At 41.2% G+C, this 14,246-nt stretch overlaps 2 protein-coding genes across 5 annotated transcripts; one reads left to right on the top strand and one right to left on the bottom strand.

Annotated features, from left to right (window-relative positions):
• Positions 1 to 318: 318 nt before the first annotated feature.
• LOC109528511 (saccharopine dehydrogenase-like oxidoreductase) lies at positions 319 to 6,556 on the top strand. The gene is made up of 12 exons (XM_019891214.1): positions 319 to 632; positions 2,433 to 2,545; positions 3,010 to 3,090; positions 3,663 to 3,792; positions 3,896 to 3,945; positions 4,020 to 4,150; positions 4,742 to 4,859; positions 4,933 to 5,052; positions 5,142 to 5,198; positions 5,348 to 5,459; positions 5,570 to 5,651; positions 5,820 to 6,556. The coding sequence occupies exons 1-12, from the start codon at positions 434 to 436 to the stop codon at positions 5,908 to 5,910; spliced, it is 1,284 nt and encodes a 427-aa protein (XP_019746773.1). The 5' UTR covers positions 319 to 433; the 3' UTR covers positions 5,911 to 6,556.
• A 391-nt stretch (positions 6,557 to 6,947) lies between these two features.
• On the bottom strand, positions 6,948 to 14,212 carry gcfc2 (GC-rich sequence DNA-binding factor 2). 4 transcript variants are annotated; one of them, XM_019891164.1, is made up of 18 exons: positions 13,141 to 14,203; positions 12,894 to 12,995; positions 12,064 to 12,258; positions 11,700 to 11,969; positions 11,429 to 11,526; positions 11,082 to 11,233; positions 10,811 to 10,994; positions 10,559 to 10,682; positions 10,431 to 10,467; positions 9,870 to 9,967; positions 9,589 to 9,788; positions 9,365 to 9,509; positions 9,126 to 9,247; positions 8,430 to 8,506; positions 8,278 to 8,344; positions 8,017 to 8,163; positions 7,753 to 7,889; positions 6,948 to 7,651 (listed from the first exon to the last, which is right to left on the bottom strand). In XM_019891164.1, the coding sequence occupies exons 1-18, from the start codon at positions 13,463 to 13,465 to the stop codon at positions 7,519 to 7,521; spliced, it is 2,613 nt and encodes an 870-aa protein (XP_019746723.1). In that variant the 5' UTR covers positions 13,466 to 14,203; the 3' UTR covers positions 6,948 to 7,518. The 4 variants fall into 4 exon arrangements, with proteins under 4 accessions (XP_019746723.1, XP_019746716.1, XP_019746732.1 ...); XM_019891157.1 differs by having other exon boundaries at positions 11,429 to 11,529; positions 13,141 to 14,202; XM_019891173.1 differs by having other exon boundaries at positions 7,632 to 7,712; positions 7,744 to 7,889; positions 11,429 to 11,529; positions 13,141 to 14,207.
• Between the last annotated feature and the right edge of the window lie 34 nt (positions 14,213 to 14,246).

The raw sequence follows: 14,246 nt of genomic DNA, 5'->3' as shown, positions 1-14,246 counted from the left end.
CCGGACTCAGCCTGCAGTTGCTCCACTCCGCCCGAGTGGTGGGCGGATCGAGCGTAATCGATAACGATACTGGAATCGATATTGATGATGACAGATAATTAGCTCAATTCTACTGCAATATTGGAGTTTCTTTTTTTTTTGTCTCCTATATGCTCTGCTACAGTTATTCTGTCTGCGTCTGTGTGTCACTGTTAAGGATGCCGCTACAACGGGGATAGCGGGGGCTAAAGCCTCGTCAGAAATCTCTGCAGGCTCTGTTAAGACCAATATTGGTATCGCTATCACGATACTCTTTACTGTACGTTTATTTGGTATCGGATCGACTGTAAATATTGCAGGATCGCACAGACGCACACCAGTTTCTCACTCTTCTTCCGGGTAGATAAGTGCAGTCAGGTGTCGCCTTCCTCCTCTGCGACTTACCGCTGTCATCATGGCGAATGTTCTCACATCATCCAGCAGACCTTACCATTTGGTGATCTTCGGAGCCTCCGGATTCACGGGACAGTTTGTGGTGGAGGAGGTGGCCCGGACGGCGTCCGAGGGTCCGCGAGGGAACCTCAATTGGGCCGTGGCTGGAAGGAGCAGGCAGAAGTTGGAACAAGTTTTGGAGCAGGCGGCCTCTGTCCTCGGTTTGTATCGGGGTTACTTTAGTGGCTTTCTGAACGTATTCCTGTTTTGTTTTATTGACATGTAGCTGCAGAGTATTGACTTTTTGCTGTACCAAATACAGCCTTGAATGACACACTAAATTGGCATTCTAAGACTTACCTGATTTCACGTTCATCCAAGTCTACTGATAACTGAAGTGGTAACTTGGACCCTAGCCGCTGAACTATTGAAATATTGACCACAAATTTAGCAACGCATATGCAAACAATTATTTTTGGAACATTCACTGCGCCGGGATTACTTGCATCATTTGGAACGTGCTGCAAAACGTGAACCAAGTATGTCAATAATTTTCCAGGTCTAAAGTGGTTTCCATGCAACATTCTAAACATGGAAAGTAAAGCCCATCACTAGATTAAAACCTGGGAACATTTCTGTGTTCATGGCAGTCACTGGAGGATTAGATGGGTATGGTTTGATCATCTCTTTGATCCCCTGCCCACCCACTTTTGTCTTTGTCTTTTGGGAGTGTACAACAGCTGATGGAACATACCAGCTCACTGTTCAAGCCCACTGTGGAACGAACACACACACACACACACACACACACACACACTTACCCTTTTGCATGCACAAATGTCATTGTTGGACAGTAACAAGGGTGAACATATCGGCACAGCAGTTTGTCCAACATCAGCTCCTTCAGCGCAGAATCTGGCAGTAGTGGATCCCATTTTCCCATATTTTTGGAGCGGTAATAAATTGTTGGTACATTCGAGAAAGAAGGCTACATGCACATTGAACATTGTTTCTGTTTTACATTAGACTATTGTCAAATCTGTGTCCCACTGAGCCAAAAAGACACATTCTCATTGAGATCACTTTTGTATTTTTTGGAGGAAATCAAGGTCTATTCTAGATGGTACGGAATTTCTTGAATTTCAATGAAAAGCAAACAGAAGTGATGGAGTTTCGCCCCAGTCACCCTTGTGCATTCCATCCTGCTGACTCAAGCCCCCTGGCGCCTTATCTAAAGTGAAAAGTCTCAAACTTGGGTTTTTAACTGGACAGTGATTTTAAATTGGAAAGGCAAATTGTTGATAAATCCATCTTCTGTCATCTTCGGCAGTTGGGTATGGTAAAGTCTTCATTTTTCAAGAACACTTTGAAACAGCTATCCATTCCTTCATCAGATCTCGACTGGATTACTGTCATTCACTTTATTTTGGAGTCAGATAATCTTCCCTCATGCATCTCCAGTTGGTCCAAAATGCTGCTGCTCACCACCTAACTGGTGCTCATAGAAGGAGCACTTAACTTCCAACTCTAGAAACAACACTTTTTTTATTCTTTGGCTTTTGACTCAGAATGAAACTTGGTTTTGTTTTACGTTTTTTTTAAACTGTTTTTCCATTATTGTTTTAATTGTCAATATTGAATGAATAATTTTTGTTCCTTGTACAACACTTTGGTGTTTTTTTTTTTAAAGTACTGTACTCTATAAATTCAGTACAGGTTTTTTTTTTAATGATGAAATATTTCACTGTGCGTAGTGAATTTGTTGATAAAGTATATAATCTACATGTGCACCTTTTGAATTGAACTGAAATCAATTCGTTTTTCCATGACATTCTGATTAACTGAGAAGCACCTGTGTCAAGAGAAATTTTGGTTTCCTCAAATGAATCTTCCCTTCTTTTAAAATGGTGGTGAATTGGAGAAAATCATGCCAGCATCCCTGTTACTCAGAGGTTTGCGAACAAGTGATGTACTGTTTTCTTTTTCTGTTGGATTCCACTGAAGCTCCTCTCGCATTGCAGGAAAGCCCGAGCTGAGGACCGAAGTGGACATCATTGTTGCAGATGTAGAGGAACCTGACTCTCTGGCAGCTATGTGCAAGCAGGCTGTCATTGTTCTCAACTGTGTGGGGCCTGTAAGTAGAACGCCTCTTTCTTTAAATGAAGAGAGAGCTTGCATAGTCTGGTGACACGTACATTTGGAGCCAACATTTACATAATTTTTCCCCTGTGACTGTTGCTCTCCCTTCCTCTGGCTGTCTCGCACACTGCAGTATTCATTTATACAATGAAGGCCACAGTCTGACAGCACACAAAAACGCGTTGTGTCCAGCAATGCTGCTTTGCATCTGGTAACTTATTCAGGTTCTTTTATTTTTTTCAAACAGAAGTCTGCCTCTATGATTACCCACAACTGTTTACCTGATCAGCGTAGCTATAACTACAGTGGGACTTAACATCTAATATACCACGTAAAAGTGTATTTGAGGTTCATTTTGAAATTTCACGTTTTTGAGTAGTGTAGGTCTACGTTCAATTTTATATTTGAATGAGGCATGGCTGTAATATTTTCCGCATTGATTTGTCTTTGTTCTAACAGTACAGGTTCTTTGGTGAGCCAGTGGTTAAAGCCTGTGTGGAGAATGGAGCTCATCACCTTGACATCTCTGGGGAACCTCAGGTAGGTGTTGAGCGTGAGATATTACCGAACAAAATGGATCACACTATGCACAGTTTTGTCTGCTGCATCAAGACTATGTTCTCAATAAGTTAATCATTTTCCGCAATTCTGCAAAGGAATGCAAGTTCTCTTCATAATATCTGAGCTTGTAAAGAAACTTGCTGTCCTACAATGTTACATTGAAGCAGCATTATTTTCATTTTATTCATGATTTTTGATTTTGCAATCAGAATTTTTGTCAGTTTGTTTTGCTAAACGCCTTTTCTAGATTCACAAAATGTATTTAAATGTGAAAAATGAGCATTAAAACAAGATGCAGTAACTACTAAGAGTTGTCATACTGTATTATTCACATCGACCGGTATACATTAAGTCAGTGTTGATTAACGTATGAGGGTCATGTAATTATATAAATACAAAATTCTTAATCTAAACCTTATCTTTTTGACATTCAAGCAAGAATATGGCAGCTGTTATTTGGTGAATGTTTTTTTTTTTTTTTTTTTAAATACACACAGGATATGGCCGACTTTATTCTCACGAAGTGCTCTATTCCACGTGTTTGTGTGCAGTTTCTGGAGGGCATGCAACTGAACTACCATAATCTGGCAGCTGAAAAGGGCGTGTACATCATCGGAAGCTGCGGATTTGACTCCATACCTGCTGACATGGGGGTCCTGTACACCAAGGAGCAGTTCAAGGGTACAGGGACATTCTTGAATGATTGGAACCAACTGGTGAACTCGTTAGCTGTTAATTATTTTTTTTTCTCCCAAATTACCAATATTTGTCACGTCGTCTTCAGGTACTCTCACTGCATTGGAGAGCTTCCTGACTGTCGATGCTGGCCCGGATGTAAGTGAAAACATTGCAGACATTGAGGAAGCTCCATGTGACTGTACTGCATGTGTTTCGTCCTCTCCCGACAGGGAGGATGCATCCACGATGGCACGTGGCAGTCAGCCATCTACGGCTTTGCAGACAGCCAAAATCTTCAGAGTCTTCGCCAGAGGTTTAACTACAAACCGTTGCCTTCTGTTGGCCCCAAGCTGAAACGCAGGTATTGTATCTTATACAGCTCAGCTTTTGAAGCTTTACAAACCTTATCGTAGTTTACCCACCATGTGACTGCTATAGCACTGATTTTTTTTTTTTTTTAAATACTGTGGAAATGTGATGTCATCACATGTAGGAAAGGAGAGTCATGTTTGCCATTTATTGAATGCTGGGAGAACAGCAAAGCACATGAACACAATGGGCGCACTCATGCTGGAGCTGCTGTTAATCACAGCTCACGCCCAGACACTCGCATGCAGACTCGCCATAGCTTGAGATGGCCAACCTCCCGTATCGCCGACATCACATGACACTCCATCAGGCCCCACATTTTAAAGGCACATGATGGACCCAAAGCAATAATTTTACATTCGAACAGGGCTTTGGCCAGGTGATTTATTTTTTGGTTTGTTTGTTTTTTCAGCAAAAGACTCAGGACAGGTTCCCCCGAAAAATCTTGAAATCGCAGTTGAACACCGTACTGAATTACTTACATGTGTTGTATGTTTATGCTTTGAGTTAGTTGGTAAAAAGTGTTTTAATAAATTCAAATGTGTCGGAGAGTTAAAACTGAACCGAATGGTGTCTTTTGTAGGGGTACGCTGTTCTACAGTAATGAGATCCAGCAGTACACAGTGCCCTTCATGGGTTCTGATCCGTCAGTTGTCAAGAGAACACAGCGGTTCCTGGTGGAGGAAAATCAAGACACTCCGGTTAGTGTTTTATTGGTCCAACAACACATTGCCAACATGAATTCACTACAAACTGTGCTTTTCTCTGCTCCAGGTGCAGTATGGAGCCTATGCAGGCATTGGTGGTATTGGTAACATCATCAAATTGATGTTTGCCGGCATGATGTTCTGGTTCTTGGTCAAGTTCACTTTTGGACGAAACTTGCTTGTCAAGGTAAAGTGACAAAGATGGAAATTTCATACGGAATGCTGTATACAGTATGTGTTTGTATTTGTATGCCTAATGTTTCTGTTGCTTCCCAGCACCCAGAGTTCTTCTCTTTTGGACTCTTCACCAAGGCTGGACCAACTCGGAAGCAGGTGAACATCTAGGCTGAAAGAACAGAGCTGAAGATTCCTGTAGAGCTAAACCGTACTTAAGACAGTGATTCTACCATTAGAGGGAGCCCATGTAACACACTTTGAGAATCATTACACTCAATAAGAGATCTACTGTGTCTGCATTTCAGATGGAATCGTCCTCATTTCGGTTTGCTTTCTATGGAGTCGGTTACACAGAGGGTCTGGATCCCACCCAGGGGAAACCCAATGGCAAGATTTGCACCCTGGTTCAAGGACCGGGTAAGCGATACCACTTGTTTGAAATCTACATGAAAGGCAGGTTTTTAAAAAAAATCATGAAGCTCCCAACCTTTTAGACACATTGATTAACATAGTTTCTCCCTTTTTAGAATGTGGCTATGTGGCCACACCCATTGCTTTAGTGCAGGCAGCTCTGACAATCCTCAACGAATCAAAAGCCTTGCCCAAGAGGTGAGTCATCAACCAGAAAAAATGCAGACTGACAAGTTTTGAACTCTATTCTCCCCCGATATAATTGTCCATAGGTGTTGACGGTATTGAACCAATATGAGCACAGTTATTTCACATTTATACCCTGGGAGTTTGGTATAAAAAGCCCTTTTTTCCCCATCTTACCAGTGGAGGAGTATATACACCAGGAGCTGCCTTTGCAAAAACCACCCTGATCAAGCGTCTCGACAAGCATGGCATCCAGTTCTCCGTCATCTAATAAGGTTCCTTATACGACGATGGGCTCCAGGTTTTACTTGAAGCGTTGCAGAATAACAGCTCGAATGTTTCCAATTCAGGAAAGCTCCGTCAACATTGACAAATTACGTTCCAACAACGCTCTTGTAACTTTTTTTTTTTTTTTTTTGCACTTATTTTTCTGCAGAATGCAACATTAACAACTCACCAATCGCAAAGATCGGCACTTAGCATGATTAAGTACTGGCATGATCTTTAGATACAATCCAGGATTTTCTTCTCATACAATCTATATTACTTTTATTTGAACATGACAGCTTTGTAAGCACTGGGAAAGCAGTTTGTGTGCTGTAGAGAAGAGCGGCCTCGCGTGTGTGTCTATATGCAAACTTTTGTTAAAGGCACTTACACTTGTTTTGGTAGATAATCACCATAGTTATCTTGTCCAAATATGTGCTCATAAGAATGAGTGTTAATTAGTGCACAAACTGAAATATTCCTATGAAACTTATGTTGCTTTTGTGGTCTGGAGTGATGTCAAAGAGCGTGTTGATCTTACTCCAGAGTTGTTGGTATCCACATGTGAGTGAAGTGTGCGGATAGCAGGTTTAGTGTGTGTGTGTGATGCATTTTGCTGTGTGCTAAATAAAGCCGGCTCCTCAAACAGATGTCTTGTGGCTTTCATAACGCTGATAACTCTTCTCGGAAGCATTCCACCAGTACGTTGTTATATTTTGACTCCAATTAATGCAATGTATTGGAAAACACACACAACACCTCCTGATTTATACAGCGCTTTCACAACAGCTGCAGCTGTAACAAATACATTTTACAAATGTAGTTTTTATTGAATGGTCACCTTGAATAAGACTAAAATGAATAAGACAGAAATGTAATAAATGATTTGAAATATACACATATTTTCAGTTATTTTTAGAGATATATATATATATATATATATATATTTTTTTTTTTTTATCCAAAGCTAATTTGGCATTTTTTGTGTTGACAGTGTTAGCAAAACTATGGGAACACTTGGTGATGGCACAAAAGTCTGAATTAGCGCAAACTCACGTTTGGTTTTTTTTTGCAGTTCAGTACTATGGTACATAAAAGGAAACAATTTTCATACTTTTTTCCCACTATGCCAAGTTATCCAAATGATACTGTATATGACAAAATATATTTAACTTTTGTGTTTGTATGCAATTCAGTCTGTACTGTTTTACGGAAAGCAGTTGAATGCTTCTACGTTTACCCGTCTTTTTCTACACAAATATCTGTTCTTCTGAAGTACCGGTAGACAGTTTGCCACTAATGCTTGTCCTGTTCAAATTTGTATTTAATTTGACAGAGTGGCTGTTTTCAAAGTTGTTTGTGCATCATAGCGGCAGCATAGAGCCACCTTCTGTTACAAGTGGGAAATCAAGAGAAAAACTTCATTGAAAATAAAATCCATATTTATTTATAAAAATACAGTTCTTTCCCGAATAGAAACTCTGAATTGCTTACAAAAAAAAAAAAAATCAAACTATTCCTCTTGGTGGTGATGAGCCTCAATTTTTTTGGACCACTTTTTTGTAGAATGGCAGCAGATTCAATAGGAAACCTGCCATCTGTTTATGAGTGTTCATTCTGTCTCTTGATTGAGCAGCTGATGAGAGTAAATAACATCCTCATAGTGGTATTTTTCAGCTATGCTCATGATGGCGTCGTGGCATCGTATTCTACTCAGAATTTGCAGCACTTCAACCACTGTAAGCCTGAAGACAGGGAACAAGTACGAATTACATAAATACATCCAGACTAATAAGCGTTGTTAAACTTCCAATAAGACTAATAAGCGTTGTTAAACTTCCAATACCTTGTGTCTGGAGCTTCAGGGGGTTGATGTTTACAAATATTATGAGCCTTCTGTACAAGGTGATTTTTGAAAGACTGGAGCTGAGGCAAACATTCATTCTTTCCTCTGAACCAACTGGTTGGCAGGCTGTCTGCGATCTTCACAGAGACAGGATAATACAAGCTTACACCAGAAAATGTAGAGAACAGGAGCTCTTCCAACTCCGCCATTTAGAAAGGAACCGTAGTTTTACATACACACACAGAGAGACACACACACACTTACCCTTTTGCATGCACGAATGTCATTGTTGGAAAATGTCTGGCTGCCAAGGGAGATCATCAAATATCGGCACAGCAGTTTGTCCAACATCAACTCCTGCAGTGCAGAATCGGGCAGCAGTGGATCCCATTTTCCCATGTTTCCTAAAAGCTAGTAGGAGCATTAAAAAGAAAAAAAAACATTAATTAACATGTCCATGAGAAATAATGGAAAAATATTCACTGGTGTCAGGCACCAGTGATAGGTAATAGTCACCTGACATACCTTAATGGCCATCCAGAACTGTTGGTTCCTAAATTGACTCTGAGGAGACAACCTGTCCTCTAGGAGTCTAATAAAGTAACAGTGAAAAGTTATTTTAATAACATGTTTCAATCAAAGCATGGGGAGATAAAAAGTAAAGGAAAGAAACTAACTTTTTGGGGTACAGTGGGATGAAGACGTCTTCATCTACACAGTTCTTTAGTCGGCCAATCACTGCCTTGGTAAGCGTCTGTGGACATGAATTCACAGAAACAGTGCGGTCCCAGAGGAATGAGCTACTACGAAATATACAACTCACAAAATGTTAAGGACATTTAACAAAGCTTTTAGGTGCAATTTCAGGATTAACAAACTTTTGAATGCACATGTCCAACTGTTAGAATGGATCAATTCACGACAGGTATTATAGATCCATGAATGGATGAACAACTCTCCTGAATCCACTGCAATTGCAATAAAAACAGTCCTTTTTATCATTCTGTTCATATTTTTACATCACAAGACCAACATGACACCAAACAATTGATCTAAAGTAATTTGCCACAGAGGGAAGAGGCCAATAAATGTAGACACACAGTCATCAGAACTTTAAAACAAAGAGACTGGAAGAGTCACAGAAAGAAACAGAATTGGACAGAATTGTTAGAAAACAGCATTGGAATTTTGCATATTTGGAACATTGGAATTTGGATATGTGCATTCAAAACAGTAAAAAAAAAAAAAAAAAAAGTTCAAATTAAGTTAATCTGTAAAGGCTATAGTTTAATTTAGGTTGATCCTGGAGTTTGACCCGAAAGCTGCATATTCCCAAATTTGTGTGTGGTGTGTCGGTTTCAAAACAAGCTTACCGTGACCGGCTTACTCTGTTCTCCTTCAAAGATTGAATAGTCCTCCCTCAGCCTGTGACACAGCTCGGTGAGACAAGCTGACTGACGGAGGGACATGGGGTCCCAAACCAGCTCGACAAAGGCTGAACGCAGAAGAGAGTGCAGTTTATAGGTCAGCGTTTGCTCCACATGCAACAATGGCCAAAATTGTACATGAGAACGTGTGTGTGTGTGTGTGTGTGTGTGTGTGTGTGTGTTACCTGTTATTTTGGGTATGACTGTCCTTTCGATGACATTAGAAAGCATCTCTCTATCAATATTTTCTAACTCTTCGTGACCATAGCCGTGACAAAAGGTCTCCACTGCAGTGAACCACGGGAGCTTTTCAAAGTCCACGTTGGCATCCTGACAAACAAACACACACACACTCCTGAATCACCCGAGATCAGCTGCACGTCATAATGTGTTTTGAGCGTATCAGCACCTTTAGAGGATTCCATCCAAGCAGCTGCTGCCTTATGATGGGGTTCAGCAACTTGGGCAAACAGAGAGATATGTACGCAGTGTGGTAAGAGTCAGAGTAGAAGCTTCTCCATTCCTCAAAGCGAGACAAAATCCTTTTAACGTCATGAAAGTCGTCATGAACGTCAGAAAAGATCTCCTGGGACTTCAGCAGGATGGCAGCTAGAGTGAGAGCAGATAGCGAAATGAAGGTGTGTCCACAATTCAAGTGGATACAAAGTAACCAGATTTTTTTTTTCTTACCCGTTTCCTTCTCCAGATGTTCTTCCTCCTCACTTGAAAGCGGGGCATCTTCAGGTATATCGCAGTCTTCCGCAGGTTTATGACATGTACCTTCAACTCTGCAATATGAGAAGTACATCACACAATGTAAAATTATGGTTTTTACTGTGCATGCATCCCAGCTTTAGCGTAAGCTTCACAGATGGTCAGGGCAGTGTGAAGACATCAATGGCGACCCAGTGGAATCAGTCATAGTAAACGTATTCAACATGAATCAGTGGGAACAACTCTTTTGTTTTTAATTACTTTTCATTGTACACGTGACTAAAGTGCCTCACCTGGTGATTAATGGCGAGGGGGCATTTATGAAATTGTCACTCTATTAGGTACACTTGCAGCGTCGTTTAACAATACAAGAGCTGTGTAAACAATTCAACACCTATGCTCAATTTCCGTGGATATGATCCAGGTTTATCGAATGCTGTGGGTCGTGTGCGTACTATTATGGCAAAAAGTCTGTAAACATTCTACTGTATAAGTCATGTGATTTGTAGATATAAATTAGAATTAAAGCCAACTCACCTCTCAGTGTCAGCTCCATTAGTGGAATTGTCACTGGCTGAGATGAAACAGAAGGTCACAAAAAGTGAATTTGTCAAGTGATTGTTTCATTGTGGGTCATGGATGGATTGATGACGCAGCCTACTCACAGCTGAGTTGCTGCAGGTGCTGGGCATGCTCCTGGATCTTCTGTTGTCTCTGGGCGCACAATGCCACCATCTGGCTCGAAAGTAGCGTGTGCAGCTCCAGCTCCAATGAGTTGATTTCAACAATCTGTACTCAAAGAGAGCCTTGAGTAAAAAAACAACAACTGAAATATGACCTATAAATACATGTTCTTAGCATCTATAAATCCAACAGCCATCATGTGACTTGGGTAAGCAAATCCAATGGTGTCTTACCTTCTCCTGCAGACACTCCACCAAATTGTGCGCAAAGAGGGTCATATCTCTGTAAAATTTCAGTTGTTTCTCTGATGAGCCTTCTTCCAGAGATTCCACAGAGGTTTTAGCACTCTCTGCATCTCCCTCCATCCGACACAGCTGAGCCCGCCGCGCACTGTGTACCTCCTTCAGGGAGTCTAGTCTGCAGACAAACATGATCACCTGGATCACTTAAACCCCTTGGCAAAGTGGGAAGAATACATGGGAGAGACATTCACCGCAAACATACTTTCCTGCTATCCTCCGCTTAACCATTGAGACAGTGACAGAGGGGAGCATCTTTGGGATCTTGAGCCCTGCTGATTTCTTCTTATGTCTCTGATGTTCATCGCGCTGGAAGCTACTGCTGCTGTAGCTGCTGGACTCACTGCCAGATGGGCTCTGAGTGCAAAACGAAGCAGGAAAAACTGTCACGGCAACTTCAATGTCCAATAGTATAGAGAATGGAACTGAAATTCCATTAAACTGTTCCATCTCCCCAAAAGCCCCCTGTGACTGTGTGTGAGCATCTGAGTGTGAGTTGTGGCCTACAGCAGCTCGAGTAGCTAAGCCTACTAAAGGGAGAAGTAATCTTACCTGTCCACCAGGCCGTCTCTTGACTCCCTTCTCAATTTGTGTCTCTTCCCAAAGCTCCTGCTCTTCTTCGTCACTCCCTGACAGGCAGCCAACACTTTCTCCTGACAAAACACATCACTTTAAGCACAATCATCGCAGACCTGTAAAACCATGTGAACTGCATACATTCTCTATTGCAGTGATTCTTAACCAGTGGGCCGCATAGACATTTTGGGTGGTTTGCTTAGATTACATGTTTCTATAAATGTCACAAGTCCTATTTCTTCCATACCAAGTTTCTCCGCAATCCTCTCCTTGACGCTTTTTAATCGAGGTGCAAACTCTATTCTTCTGTCATGATCATCTGGATCATCATCATCATCATCATCGTTAACCCTGTCTTCATCTTCCTCCTCCTGCATTTCTTCCTTGAGGCAGTGCTCTGGGGTGCTACCCAAGGAACTTCGACCATCTTTGTCCAGGGGGATGAACTCTTTCTGGGCTCTATTGTTACGCCGCTGCCTTTTGGCTGCTTCAATCATCCTCGCATTGGGGATCACAACTGTACACAAAATAAACGCATAGCCACTGTTAGCATTTACTCCAAATATTGTAGCACCATATGACAGGTAAGCTATGCAACAACCACCACCTACCTGGCTTGACAGCAGAGTAGCTGCATTTTGAGCTAGATGAAGAGGAACTAGCATCAACCTCCTCATCATCCTCATCTTCATCATCATCATTCACCACTTCCTCATCAATGTCATCACTTTGGTGAGAACTTTGTGGTGATGCTTGGGTGTCATCATCTTGCCTGACAGAAGCACATGTGAGGTTCCTTTCTGGTTCTGGAGAAAAATGAAAGAAATGTCATAATTAGTCCATACAGGCACCACATTTTGGCTATGTTAAGAGCATTGATTCCCAACTACTTGCTAACATGACATTAGCATGTAATGACATATCATCATGTTTGCAGCAGGAACTGGTCAGAAAAATATTTACCTCAAACATTTTTTTTCATCTATCAATACCAGCGACATTTACTGTAGTAACAGGTAGTACAATAAAATACACTTCAAATAGAACAAAAAGCCAGGGTTCTGCAGGATTTTGAACAACTTTTTGTCCCACGTGGTCAAAGTGAACGAGGTTGTGGAATTATTCCAGCATACATAACAGGTCTGTGATTATTTGCAAAACCTGCAAAATCCCACCATGCAGATCCCTCTTCTCTGCTGGGCCAAGAATGAGGACACAAGTTTCCCTGTTGAGCCAAATTGTGCAAACAAGTGTCTGTCCCAGTGACAAGCACATTGAGCAAGAAGGTATTTTTCTTCTTCCTGGAAATAATACGACGCAACAGCAGGCAGGCCACTTGAATGCCCTTGGGTTATATTAAGTGTCGTCTTTTGTTTTGTGCAGGTTCAGTATCCCACATGTGCACCATGTCTATCTAGGCTTGAAGTGGAGAGTTACCTACCAGCATTGTGGTTGTTCCTGGCAGGTGGAGCTTCCTTTTTCTTAACTTGGAAAAAGACGGCTTTATCAACGGTCCTCTTTAGCTTAAACTCGGGTTCCAGAGCTGAACAGAAACATGAGGTACAATATTCAGTGACTACGAATATTCACAGACGAGACTGTAGTATAACTGAACGCTGCTGCAAATCTTGCTAACTTCGGCTACAGGACCAATGACTGTGGCGTTCTCCACATTTAGACATATTTACGTTCTTTGTCGTCAGAGAAACTGAGGACGGTGCTCGTTTTCTTCTTGATGACATAATTGTCTTTTCCATTTTCTTCGTCGTCTGCCGTCATTGTGGCTGTTTCCACGTCTTCTCCGTCACCTTCATCCAACTTTGATGGAGCGGATTCACGCTTTGAGCTGCACGATATCCCACGGCAGTGACCCAGTCTGGACGGCTTATTAGGCACAACCGTTGCCGCCTTCACTGACCCGGCTCCATCTGCACTGTTTCCGGTCATTTCCTCCTCATCGCTCGAGTCCCCTTTTCTCTGTCGAAAAATTCTCCTCGTTTTTTTGTTGAACATGTTTGAAGCCCGCAATTGACAGATGAGTGTATTTCGAAGTAGAGACAAAACAGAGTACGTTGCGTGGAAAAGTGTTTAGAAGTGTCGTAAAAAAGACGTAAACGTACCTTGGTGCACGACGGGTTATGTAGTCCAATTTTCAGATACTCTTGTGCGATTTGTCGCGTACTCGTTGATGCGATACGTGACTGCATCGACCAAATTGAATGTGTCAGATCTGCTCCTTTAACTAGATAGGTAAGTAAACAATCAAGTTTCTTTTTTGGGCCAGAGTCGAACCTTTAATTTGTTTTTACTAGATAGATATTAATGCAAGTAAACTGTTTAAATGCCTAAAGCGACAACTTACAAAGAACAAGAAGTTAAAGCTCAATCCTTTTCGTGGTCCGTGTTTTTTAAGGCAACATTTAAGATTTTTTTTAAAAAACACGTTTTGGCATTGGAGATGTCAAATACAACTGTGCACAATGCACAAATGAGATTAATATAAACAGTCAATGTGGTCAGATACAATTTTCATGTTGTTAGCTAGCCTTATAGCATAATTGCCCATAAAAAGTCATTTTTTAACGTTTTCGCAAAAGTCGAAAAAAAATAATGCAACACACAACAGTCCAGTTGCCTCGACTCACTCATTGCAAATTATAATGACCTAGAAGCTACACAGACATTAAAAAAATGTCATTTTTAGCAAGCACATTGGTATTTTGATGGTGCCACTGAAAGTTAAGAATCCGATAGGCGTAATGCAATTAAAGCTAATGGTATTTTCTGCAACATT

Source organism: Hippocampus comes, unplaced genomic scaffold, assembly GCF_001891065.2.
Source record: "Hippocampus comes isolate QL1 unplaced genomic scaffold, H_comes_QL1_v1.1 scaffold275, whole genome shotgun sequence".
Lineage (NCBI taxonomy): Eukaryota > Metazoa > Chordata > Actinopteri > Syngnathiformes > Syngnathidae > Hippocampus > Hippocampus comes.
This window is presented reverse-complemented; position numbering and strand designations above follow the sequence as displayed.